Raw genomic sequence first — 12,982 nt, forward strand, 5'->3', positions numbered from 1 at the left:
ACTCACGCTGATAAGATCTTGGGGCACAGGCACCCAAACTGACATTTATCACTGTTGGCACATTCATTATTCATCGTGCCAAATGTCAGAAATGACAGCATAAAACATGGAATGAAAGTCTGCAGTGCTGCGTGGTTCCAGACACACAGATCACACGTCTCCGCTGGGCAAACCTACAGAGAGTTGGACAAGGTCATTAGCAAACCCTCACTGGCATCTGAGCTCACACACGTGCATCCTCTCACACGCAAACACGTACATGCTCACACACAAACACACGCACATACGCATGCACACACACACAAGCTCAGACATACACACTTTCTTACTCTTTCGCTGAGCCCACTGCAGTACATAGTCAAACAGATACATTATCATATGGCCATTGACAAACAAACATATTGGTAAACAGAAGACTTAATCTAACAGTTTGCAGAACTGGGATTCCCTAAGAGAACAGCAAGCATGTGGGTTGATCCAGCATATTGTTGTAAAATTTTCTGATTAGTCATTCTAGATGAAAGACTACACAACAATCACAATTACAGGAGAGACAGAACCCTGCTAATGTGGCAAAGCTTTATGGAGCTGGATGAGACAGAATGATCAATTTTCAGCATATGAAGCAAGGAAGCACTTAATGGCCATCAAGAAGAGGTTTTGGTCTGACAGCAAGACCTGAGGGCTTGACAGGACTGGAGACAGCTCTGATTCAGTTCTTGTTATCTCTTCAGAGCACCGCTGGACCCACCTACAGGTCTGCTCTTTGCCAAATAACTATTACAAAGATCTTGTAATAACCATCATAATAACCAGCTGTAGCAGGGCTGTCAGCTGTAGCAGGGCTGTCAGCTGCAGCGGGTATGTCAGCTGTAGCAGGTATGTCAGCTGTAGCAGGTATGTCAGCTGTAGCAGGTATGTCAGCTGTAGCAGGGCTGTCAGCTGTAGCAGGGCTGTCAGCTGTAGCAGGTATGTCAGCTGTAGCAGGGCTGTCAGCTGTAGCAGGTATGTCAGCTGTAGCAGGGCTGTCAGCTGTAGCAGGTATGTCAGCTGTAGCAGGGCTGTCAGCTGCAGCAGGGCTGTCAGCTGCAGCAGGGCTGTCAGCTGCAGCAGTGTCAGAGAGAGCTCTGGGCCGAGCCTGTCTCCCTAACCTCACACACACTGGTCAGGTTAGACTCCCTCACTGTCCCACAGACAGCACAATAAACACACTCACAAATAGTACAGACACAATGGTTAGTGTTTGACAATCAGGGAGACTTTAGGGTGCACTACACATGAATAATGCATACTCCTCCAAACTGGTTTTGAAAAGTTTGTTACAGCATGAAGTGTTAACTCTGTTTAGTGTTGGGGAAGCAAACATTATCAATAAAACAAATCATGAATCATCAATAAAATAAAACAAAAGCTGACAAATATTTAAGTACCATGTTGTGTGGTCTTGTAATGAATCTCTCTTATTCAGATCAAAGGTGTATCAAATCAAAGATGAGACATTTAACCTATTTATTTGTCATTCAAACACAGAAACTCGGGGTCGCAAAATTGAAATGTGGGTGTGGAATTACAAAGCAATATGAATAAAATGAAAAAAATCCAGCATTCCTTGACAGAATTTGACCAAATTACTTCAATGAAGCACAAGGGCAAATTAAACAATATAGCAGACAGATAACTTCATTTGCTCACAACAACATCCATCCTCGAAAAACCAACACAATGAGAAACTGAGACAACAAAAAAGTATTAGTCTAACAATGACATTTGTATGACGTATTCTTCCAGAAATAGTGAGGTTCTCTGTAACTGAAAACATGGTTATGGCAGCTGAAGCCAAAATCTCAAATTGCCAAAGAAGAGGAAGATGAAATGCAAGATCAATTTCCATCATGTTTCAATATTACCAGGAGTACTTAGACAACAGAATGAGAACAGCAACGGGGGCACATTTGAAAATTTGACCAGGGAGAGCTCTTCACAGCCCCTAAGAACATGTACCCCCCTTACCCTCTCCCCAAGGTAATCAGGATCTCTTGACCCCAATTATGTTGACTTAACCCTGCGGTTCATAATTCCTCAGCAGCCAGTGCTGCACCACAAGCCAGGGTGTTCAAGCCCTAATCTGCTGGCTGTCTCTCTGGATTTTTCTATACAGCAATTACAGCCAGCTTCAAGAAATTGCATTAGACCACAACTTAAGGGAGATAAAAATCACACTCCATCCTGGCACCACAGATAAACACCTGCCTGTCTAATTTGTTTCTTTTCCAGATTATGTCAACGCTACAGCTTTCAATCTGAGTGTTCCAACTAAGGCAGGAGTGTCTCTTTCCATCTTTCAACTATTTGTGAAATGTAATGAGAGCGATGCTCTTGTCAGCTTTCCGCTTGCCTCTGGTAAATAAATGATCAACTATTTCCATTTTTGCGCCTGTTGACTCACATTGAGAGTGCAATCCATCCCCCTGGAATATTAGTGTGTGTTTGGGGGGCTTTTCTGTGACTTCCTGAACCACAACCACGCATCAGACAGAGGGCATTAGACCTAGAATGCCTAATCGCTGGGAGCTGATAAACGAGATAATCAATCATTGGTTTGTCTGTGTGTGTGTGTGTGTGTGTGTGTGCGTGTGTGCGTGTGTGTGTGTGGGGGGGGGGGGGTACTGTAACTGACGTGCATTTGAAACACCCAGTTATTCTCAATTAGGTTGCCAAAGATGAGCTGCTTTGGTTACTGAAATTTAATGTTATTCACTTGAAACTGTGGAAGACGATAGTGAAGCAGAGAAACATACTACAGCTGGTCCCAGAGGGTCCTGTATTAGGCCTAGGTTTTGTAAACTGGCAGTCAAATTATTAGGATCATTACATACGTCGCCTGTGACTGTGTTGGCGGCTGCACTGACAAGCTGCCGTCATTCATTAATGTACCAAGAAAAAAACACGGACAAAGCTCATGCCTGCACACACGTTCAAAAATGTTTACACCAACACACATATTCACACCCTATTCAATACTTAATCTGCATTGCAATATAATCTTACATTTTCATGTCACTGATTCTCTTAAGAACCCTTCAATATTAATCAGTTTTTCCCCCTCAGTGCACTTTATAATGGCCAACACACCCTCCGCTCATATCATCATATCTCTAGATGTCATATCTCCTTCTATCCTGGACTTAGGCTGACTGGAGCGTTCCTCCAGTTTGAACTAAGGATGACATGATGCATGGAGCCAAGCTGGGATATGGACAGTGATGCATAAGTAAACACAGACAGACATGGTAATGCTGACTAAGCCAGAGGTAAAATGGTTGCATTAGTTGCTGGGAAAAAATGCCTGTGAGTCAAATCACCACATAAAAGAGAAGCAAAGTTGCAAGTCATCATCATTCAGGTTATATTGTAGCAGGAGAGCTTGAGAGTATGGTTATTTCTCTCCATGGATTGTATCTAGAAATAGTGAACAATGATTGTGTGGTTGAATGAACCTGCTGTTATATAAATATGCTTAATATTATTTCTGGTAATGCAATCTGTCAATCTAATGGTTATAGAGAACTAGTGTTAATGTTACCCAGAGAGAGGAAGCAACGTAAATATATTTGCATTCTATCTCTTTCTCTGTCTCTCGTGCACGCAAAAACAACGACATTTAGAAGCATGGCCTCCAATATAATTGCCTTGCAAAACTACGAAAAACGCTGCAGGTTACATCTCGAACAACCTGTTTGTTTATCTCGCGGGCTCCAGTCGACCCATGTGTAAAATCTGTAAGCTGCTTTTGAACGGAGACGTTAAACACTTATGATAAGAACGACGGATGATTAATGGAAATGTACAGATTCTGGTATACAATTGTAAAATGTGCTAAAGATAGATAATCGTTGTTCCATCACTTGCCTAAAGTAAACTAGGAGGACCTCGAGAAAATACTTAAGTATACGTGTATTCATAAATATGGACTGCTTGTGAAATATAGAGACCGCGGAGCCCTTAATGGTAGCTCACTATAACGTCACCAAATGGAGAAATCACAAATACATTGCAAGGTTAGCAAGGGTGCATACTTATATCTACAGAATTATATCAAGTCCTGATATGTACTTTACATTTTGGGAATGCAGCACAGACTACAACAAAATATGTCATAGTTGCCAAATGCAAGAATCACGCACAGTAGGTTATACTTACACAAAAACTCCGAAAAGCAAAACTCGAATGCCAATTTCCAACGCCAAATCTCGCACGTTTTTCCTGCGGTCTGGAGGCGACATGTTCATGGTTCTTGGGATAATCTGACAAGTAGAATAAACTCGACAATTCTGACTGACGACCACTTTATAATCTAGGTTTACTGGGCTTAAACACCACTGCGTCAGGTGCCACAAGAAGCGGTGCCCCCATCACTAACACATCCCGTGCGCATCTATCGCTACTCTGTCATCCAAAAATGGTTCTTCCCTCTCCGCCTCCTCCTGTCCACTCTGCTGTAACTCCACAGAACCCTTGCTCGGGGTTTCCGTAATGCTCTCAGCAGGCGGCTCCTTATCTATTGCAAGAAGGTCTCCCTCTTCTTTTCATCAATTACTCAACTAGGCAAGAGGGTTACATCTACGGAAGCACCCTGCGAGACGGTTGTGAGATGGAATGAGACTGAGACCAGAAAAGCAGAAAGCTTGTAGATTGTCAGCAGAAAAAGCGCGAGTGTTTGAAGTTGAGAGAACCCGCCAAATTGATCTCTCTTCACAGCTGACTCGAGATGGAAAAATAATATTAAGTACAGCCTAATCATATGGAGCGCCGTTTGGGTCATATATACACGTGGTTTAAATGCCGTGTTTAATAAGCGTCTGCAGCCGTAAATGTGGGGAGTCAGGTGGCTGAGCGGTGAGGGAAACGGGCTAGTAATCTGAAGGTTGCCAGTTCGATTCCCCGGCCGTGCCAAAAAAATGACGTTGTGTCCTTGGGCAAGGCACTTCACCCTACTTGCCTCGGGGAGAATGTCCCTGTACTTACTGTAAGTCGCTCTGGATAAGAGCGTCTGCTAAATGACTAAATGTAAATGTAATGTAAATGTAAATGTGCAGGCGAAAGTTACACATGAATGTACGCATTAGTTAAGGCTTGTAGTTACACCTGACATGAAAGCGTGCAATTGCAGGCATTCAACATGTAACTACAGCTGCACATTTACGGCTGCAGCCATTTATTAAACAGCTGAAGGCGCTTCCTAAACGGGTGTCCAATCAAAAATAACGTGTTTAAACCATGTGTACATATGACCCAATCGGCGTCTGTGGATGCCTAGACATAGTATGACAAAGTTCCGCATGAGGTTAACCACTTATAGAGGGTAAAACTTCTGCCGACCAATCCTGTGTAGGAATGGTCCTAAACTATATTATGACTTAATATTCCCCTCTACTGTTATTTTTAAGCGTTTACTCATATTTCATTTCATTGGGTGTGCTTGTCTAGGTGCTTCCCAGGTGCTTCCCAGGGTTTTCCCAGGTGCTTAACAGCCTAGGTGCTTCCCAGGTGCCTCCCAGGAGTTTGGGGCATGTGGGGCCTTCCTAGGCAGAGTTATGGGCCGGACAAAAAGGGAAGACAAATATGGTCATTCTTTTTTTAAATCCAATCCAAAACAAACCCGTAGAGGGGACTCTGATGAGCAGACTCTGAGCAGACCAGGCCAAGTTTGGGGCATGTGGGGCCTTTCTAGGCAGAGTTATGGGCCGGACAAAAAGGGAAGACAAATATGGTAAAAAATCTCAAAATCCAATCCAAAACACGCCCGTAGAGGGGACTCTGATGAGCAGACCAGACCAAGTTTGGGGCATGTTGGGCCTTCCTAGGCAGAGTTATGGGCCGGACAAAAAGAGAAGACAAATATGGTCTTTTTTTTTTTTAATCCAATACAAAACACGCCCGTAGAGGAGACTCTGATGAGCAGACCAGACCAAGTTTGTGGCATGTAGGGCCTTTCTAGGCAGAGTTATGGGCCGGACAAAAAGGGAAGACAAATATGGTCATAAAAAAAAAAAATCCAATCCAAAACACGCCCGTATAGGGGACTCTGATGAGCAGACCAACCAAGTTTGGGGCATGTAGGGCCTTTGTAGGCCGAGTTATGGGCCGGACAAAAAGGGAAGACAAATATGGTAATAAAAAAAAAAAATCCAATCCAAAACACACCCGTAGAGGGGACTCTGATGAGCAGACCAACCAAGTTTGGGGCATGTAGGGCCTTTGTAGGCCGAGTTATGGGCCGGACAAAAAGGGAAGACAAATATGGTAAAAAATCTCAAAATCCAATCCAAAACATGCCCATAGAGGGGACTCTGATGAGCAGACCAGACCAAGTTTGGGGCATGTTGGGCTTTCCTAGGCAGAGTTATGGGCCGGACAAAAAGGGAAGACAAATATGGTAAAAAATCTCAAAATCTAATCCAAAACATGCCCATAGAGGGGACTCTGATGAGCAGACCAGACCAAGTTTGGGGCATGTAGGGCCTTTCTAGGCAGAGTTATGGGCCGGACAAAAAGGGAAGACAAATATGGTCAATTTTTGTTTTAATCCAATCCAAAACACGCCCGTAGAGGGGACTTTGATGAGCAGACCAGACCAAGTTTGTGGCATGTAGGGCCGTTCTAGGCAGAGTTATGGGCCGGACAAAAAGGGAAGACAAATATGGTAAAAAATGTTTTAAATCCAATCCAAAACAAGCCCGTAGAGGGGACTCTGATGAGCAGACCAGACCAAGTTTGGGGCATGTATGGCCTTTCTAGGCAGAGTTATGGGCCGGACAAAAAGGGAAGACAAATATGGTCAATTTTTGTTTTAATCCAATCCAAAACACGCCCGTAGAGGGGACTTTGATGAGCAGACCAGACCAAGTTTGGGGCATGTATGGCCTTTCTAGGCAGAGTTATGGGCCAGACAAAAAGGGAAGACAAATATGGTCAAAAATCTTAAAATCCAATCCAAAACACGCCCGTAGAGGGGACTCTGATGAGCAGACCAGACCAAGTTTGGGGCATGTAGGGCCTTTCTAGGCAGAGTTATGGGCCAGACAAAAAGGGAAGACAAATATAGTCATTTAAAAAAAAAAATCCAATCCAAAACACGCCCGTAGAGGGGACTCTGATGAGCAGACCAGACCAAGTTTGGGGCATGTAGGGCCTTTCTAGGCAGAGTTATGGGCCGGACAAAAAGGGAAGACAAATATAGTCATTTAAAAATAAAAAATCCAATCCAAAACACGCCCGTAGAGGGGACTCTGATGAGCAGACCAGACCAAGTTTGGGGCATGTAGGGCTTTTCTAGGCAGAGTTATGGGCCAGACAAAAAGGGAAGACAAATATGGTCAAAAATCTTAAAATCCAATCCAAAACACGCCCATAGAGGGGACTCTGATGAGCAGACCAGACCAAGTTTGGGGCATGTAGGGCCTTTCTAGGCAGAGTTATGGGCCGGACAAAAAGGGAAGACAAATATGGTAAAAAATCTTAAAATCAAATCCAAAACACGCCCATAGAGGGGACTCTGATGAGCAGACCAGACCAAGTTTGGGGCATGTAGGGCCTTTCTAGGCAGAGTTATGGGCCAGACAAAAAGGGAAGACAAATATGGTAAAAAATCTTAAAATCCAATCCAAAACACGCCCGTACAGGGGACTCTGATGAGCAGACCAGACCAAGTTTGGGGCATGTAGGGCCTTTCTAGGCAGAGTTATGGGCCGGACAAAAAGGGAAGACAAATATGGTCAAAAATCTTAAAATCCAATCCAAAACACGCCCGTAGAGGGGACTCTGATGAGGAGACCAGACCAAGTTTGGGGCATGTAGGGCCTTTCTAGGCAGAGTTATGGGCCGGACAAAAAGGGAAGACAAATATAGTCATTTAAAAAAAAAAATCCAATCCAAAACATGCCCGTAGAGGGGACTCTGATGAGCAGACCAGACCAAGTTTGGGGCATGTAGGGCCTTTCTAGGCAGAGTTATGGGCCGGACAAAAAGGGAAGACAAATATGGTCAAAAATCTTAAAATCCAATCCAAAACACGCCCGTAGAGGGGACTCTGATGAGCAGACCAGACCAAGTTTGGGGCATGTAGGGCCTTTCTAGGCAGAGTTATGGGCCGGACAAAAAGGGAAGACAAATATGTTCAATTTTTGTTTTAATCCAATCCCAAACATGCCCGTAGAGGGGACTCTGATGAGCAGACCAGACCAAGTTTGGGGCATGTAGGGCCTTTCTAGGCAGAGTTATGGGCCAGACAAAAAGGGAAGACAAATATGGTCGAAAATCTTAAAATCCAATCCAAAACAGGCCCGTAGAGGGGACTCTGATGAGCAAACCAGACCAAGTTTGGGGCATGTAGGGCCTTTCTAGGCAGAGTTATGGGCCGGACAAAAAGGGAAGACAAATATGGTAATAAAAAAAAAAATCCAATCCAAAACACACCCGTAGAGGGGACTCTGATGAGCAGACCAACCAAGTTTGGGGCATGTAGGGCCTTTGTAGGCCGAGTTATGGGCCGGACAAAAAGGGAAGACAAATATGGTAAAAAATCTCAAAATCCAATCCAAAACATGCCCATAGAGGGGACTCTGATGAGCAGACCAGACCAAGTTTGGGGCATGTTGGGCTTTCCTAGGCAGAGTTATGGGCCGGACAAAAAGGGAAGACAAATATGGTAAAAAATCTCAAAATCTAATCCAAAACATGCCCATAGAGGGGACTCTGATGAGCAGACCAGACCAAGTTTGTGGCATGTAGGGCCATTCTAGGCAGAGTTATGGGCCGGACAAAAAGGGAAGACAAATATGGTAAAAAATGTTTTAAATCCAATCCAAAACAAGCCCGTAGAGGGGACTCTGATGAGCAGACCAGACCAAGTTTGGGGCATGTATGGCCTTTCTAGGCAGAGTTATGGGCCGGACAAAAAGGGAAGACAAATATGGTCAATTTTTGTTTTAATCCAATCCAAAACACGCCCGTAGAGGGGACTTTGATGAGCAGACCAGACCAAGTTTGGGGCATGTATGGCCTTTCTAGGCAGAGTTATGGGCCAGACAAAAAGGGAAGACAAATATGGTCAAAAATCTTAAAATCCAATCCAAAACACGCCCGTAGAGGGGACTCTGATGAGCAGACCAGACCAAGTTTGGGGCATGTAGGGCCTTTCTAGGCAGAGTTATGGGCCGGACAAAAAGGGAAGACAAATATGGTCAAAAATCTTAAAATCCAATCCAAAACACGCCCGTAGAGGGGACTCTGATGAGCAGACCAGACCAAGTTTGGGGCATGTAGGGCCTTTCTAGGCAGAGTTATGGGCCGGACAAAAAGGGAAGACAAATATGGTCAAAAATCTTAAAATCCAATCCAAAACACGCCCGTAGAGGGGACTCTGATGAGCAGACCAGACCAAGTTTGGGGCATGTAGGGCCTTTCTAGGCAGAGTTATGGGCCGGACAAAAAGGGAAGACAAATATAGTCATTTAAAAAAAAAAATCAAATCCAAAATACGCCCGTAGAGGGGACTCTGATGAGCAGACCAGACCAAGTTTGGGGCATGTAGGGCCTTTCTAGGCAGAGTTATGGGCCGGACAAAAAGGGAAGACAAATATGGTCAAAAATCTTAAAATCCAATCCAAAACACGCCTGTAGAGGGGACTCTGATGAGCAGACCAGACCAAGTTTGGGGCATGTAAGGCCTTTCTAGGCAGAGTTATGGGCCGGACAAAAAGGGAAGACAAATATGGTCAATTTTTGTTTTAATCCAATCCCAAACATGCCCGTAGAGGGGACTCTGATGAGCAGACCAGACCAAGTTTGGGGCATGTAGGGCCTTTCTAGGCAGAGTCATGGGCCGGACAAAAAGGGAAGACAAATATGGTCAAAAATCTTAAAATCCAATCCAAAACACGCCCGTAGAGGGGACTCTGATGAGCAGACCAGACCAAGTTTGGGGCATGTAGGGCCTTTCTAGGCAGAGTTATGGGCCGGACAAAAAGGGAAGACAAATATGGTCAAAAATCTTAAAATCCAATCCAAAACATGCCCGTAGAGGGGACTCTGATGAGCAGACCAGACCAAGTTTGGGGCATGTAGGGCCTTTCTAGGCAGAGTTATGGGCCAGACAAAAAGGGAAGACAAATATGGTCAAAAATCTTAAAATCTAATCCAAAACATACCTGAAGAGGGGACTCTGATGAGCAGACCAGACCAAGTTTGGGGCATGTAGGGCCTTTCTAGGCAGAGTTATGGGCCGGACAAAAAGGGAAGACAAATATAGTCATTTAAAAATAAAAAATCCAATCCAAAACGCGCCCGTAGAGGGGACTCTGATGAGCAGACCAGACCAAGTTTGGGGCATGTAGGGCCTTTCTAGGCAGAGTTATGGGCCAGACAAAAAGGGAAGACAAATATGGTCAAAAATCTTAAAATCCAATCCAAAACATACCTGTAAAGGGGACTCTGATGAGCAGACCAGACCAAGTTTGGGGCATGTAGGACCTTTCTAGGCAGAGTTATGGGCCGGACAAAAAGGTAAGACAAATATAGTCATTAAAAAAAAAAAATCCAATCCAAAACACGCCCGTAGAGGGGACCCTGATGAGCAGATCAGACCAAGTTTGGGGCATGTAGGGCCTTTCTAGGCAGAGTTATGGGCCGGACAAAAAGGGAAGTCAAATATGGTCAATTTTTTTTTAAATACAATCCAAAACACGCCCGTAGAGGGGACTCTGATGAGCAGACCAGACCACGTTTGGGGCATGTAGGGCCTTTCTAGGCAGAGTTATGGGCCGGACAATAAGGGAAGACAAATATGGTCAAAAATCTTAAAATCCAATCCAAAACATACCTGTAGAGGGAACTCTGATGAGCAGACCAGACCAAGTTTGGGGCATGTAGGGCCTTTCTAGGCAGAGTTATGGGCCAGACAAAAAGGGAAGACAAATATGGTCAAAAATCTTAAAATCCAATCCAAAACATACCTGTAGAGGGGACTCTGATGAGCAGACCAGACAAAGTTTGGGGCATGTAGGGCCTTTCTAGGCAGAGTTATGGGCCGGACAAAAAGGGAAGACAAATATAGTCATTTAAAAAAAAAATCCAATCCAAAACACGCCCGTAGAGGGGACTCTGATGAGCAGACCAGACCAAGTTTGGGGCATATAGGGCCTTTCTAGGCAGAGTTATGTGCCAGACAATAAGGGAAGACAAATATGGTCAAAAATCTTAAAATCCAATCCAAAACATGCCCGTAGAGGGATCTCTGATGAGCAGACCAGACCAAGTTTGGGGCATGTAGGGCCTTTCTAGGCAGAGTTATGGGCCGGACAAAAAGGGAAGACAAATATAGTCATTTAAAAAAAAAATCCAATCCAAAACACGCCCGTAGAGGGGACTCTGATGAGCAGACCAGACCAAGTTTGGGGCATGTAGGGCCTTTCTAGGCAGAGTTATGGGCCGGACAAAAAGGGAAGACAAATATAGTCATAAAAAATAAAAAAATCCAAAACACGCCCGTAGAGGGGACTCTGATGAGCAGACCAGACCAAGTTTGGGGCATGTAGGGCCTTTCTAGGCAGAGTTATGTGCCAGACAAAAAGGGAAGACAAATATGGTCAAAAATCTTAAAATCCAATCCAAAACATGCCCGTAGAGGGGACTCTGATGAGCAGACCAGACCAAGTTTGGGGCATGTAGGGCCTTTCTAGGCAGAGTTATGGGCCGGACAAAAAGGGAAGACAAATATAGTCATTTAAAAAAAAAAATCCAATCCAAAACACGCCCGTAGAGGGGACTCTGATGAGCAGACCAGACCAAGTTTGGGGCATGTAGGGCCTTTCTAGGCAGAGTTATGTGCCAGACAAAAAGGGAAGACAAATATGGTCAAAAATCTTAAAATCCAATCCAAAACATGCCCGTAGAGGGATCTCTGATGAGCAGACCAGACCAAGTTTGGGGCATGTAGGGCCTTTCTAGGCAGAGTTATGGGCCGGACAAAAAGGGAAGACAAATATAGTCATTTAAAAAAAAAAATCCAATCCAAAACACGCCCGTAGAGGGGACTCTGATGAGCAGACCAGACCAAGTTTGGGGCATGTAGGGCCTTTCTAGGCAGAGTTATGTGCCAGACAAAAAGGGAAGACAAATATGGTCAAAAATCTTAAAATCCAATCCAAAACATACCTGTAGAGGGGACTCTGATGAGCAGACCAGACCAAGTTTGGGGCATGTAGGGCCTTTCTAGGCAGAGTTATGGGCCGGACAAAAAGGGAAGACAAATATAGTCATTTAAAAAAAAAATCCAATCCAAAACACGCCCGTAGAGGGGACTCTGATGAGCAGACCAGACCAAGTTTGGGGCATATAGGGCCTTTCTAGGCAGAGTTATGTGCCAGACAATAAGGGAAGACAAATATGGTCAAAAATCTTAAAATCCAATCCAAAACATGCCCGTAGAGGGATCTCTGATGAGCAGACCAGACCAAGTTTGGGGCATGTAGGGCCTTTCTAGGCAGAGTTATGGGCCGGACAAAAAGGGAAGACAAATATAGTCATTTAAAAAAAAAATCCAATCCAAAACATGCCCGTAGAGGGGACTCTGATGAGCAGACCAGACCAAGTTTGGGGCATGTAGGGCCTTTCTAGGCAGAGTTATGGGCCGGACAAAAAGGGAAGACAAATATAGTCATTTAAAAAAAAAAATCCAATCCAAAACACGCCCGTAGAGGGGACTCTGATGAGCAGACCAGACCAAGTTTGGGGCATGTAGGGCCTTTCTAGGCAGAGTTATGTGCCAGACAAAAAGGGAAGACAAATATGGTCAAAAATCTTAAAATCCAATCCAAAACATGCCCGTAGAGGGATCTCTGATGAGCAGACCAGACCAAGTTTGGGGCATGTAGGGCCTTTCTAGGCAGAGTTATGGGCCGGACAAAAAGGGAAGACAAATATA

At 44.4% G+C, this 12,982-nt stretch overlaps 1 protein-coding gene across 1 annotated transcript in view; it reads right to left on the minus strand.

The window, feature by feature from the left end:
* plpp4 (phospholipid phosphatase 4) overlaps positions 1 to 4,783 on the minus strand; it is a 28,078-nt gene extending 23,295 nt beyond the window's left edge. The window contains exon 1 of the mRNA XM_062464462.1: positions 4,201 to 4,783. Coding sequence (XP_062320446.1) covers positions 4,201 to 4,289 — 89 coding nt within the window. The 5' untranslated portion in view covers positions 4,290 to 4,783. The remainder of the gene's footprint in view (positions 1 to 4,200) is intronic.
* Between the last annotated feature and the right edge of the window lie 8,199 nt (positions 4,784 to 12,982).

This window comes from Osmerus eperlanus, chromosome 6 (assembly GCF_963692335.1).
Source record: "Osmerus eperlanus chromosome 6, fOsmEpe2.1, whole genome shotgun sequence".
NCBI classification, from domain to species: Eukaryota; Metazoa; Chordata; class Actinopteri; order Osmeriformes; family Osmeridae; genus Osmerus; species Osmerus eperlanus.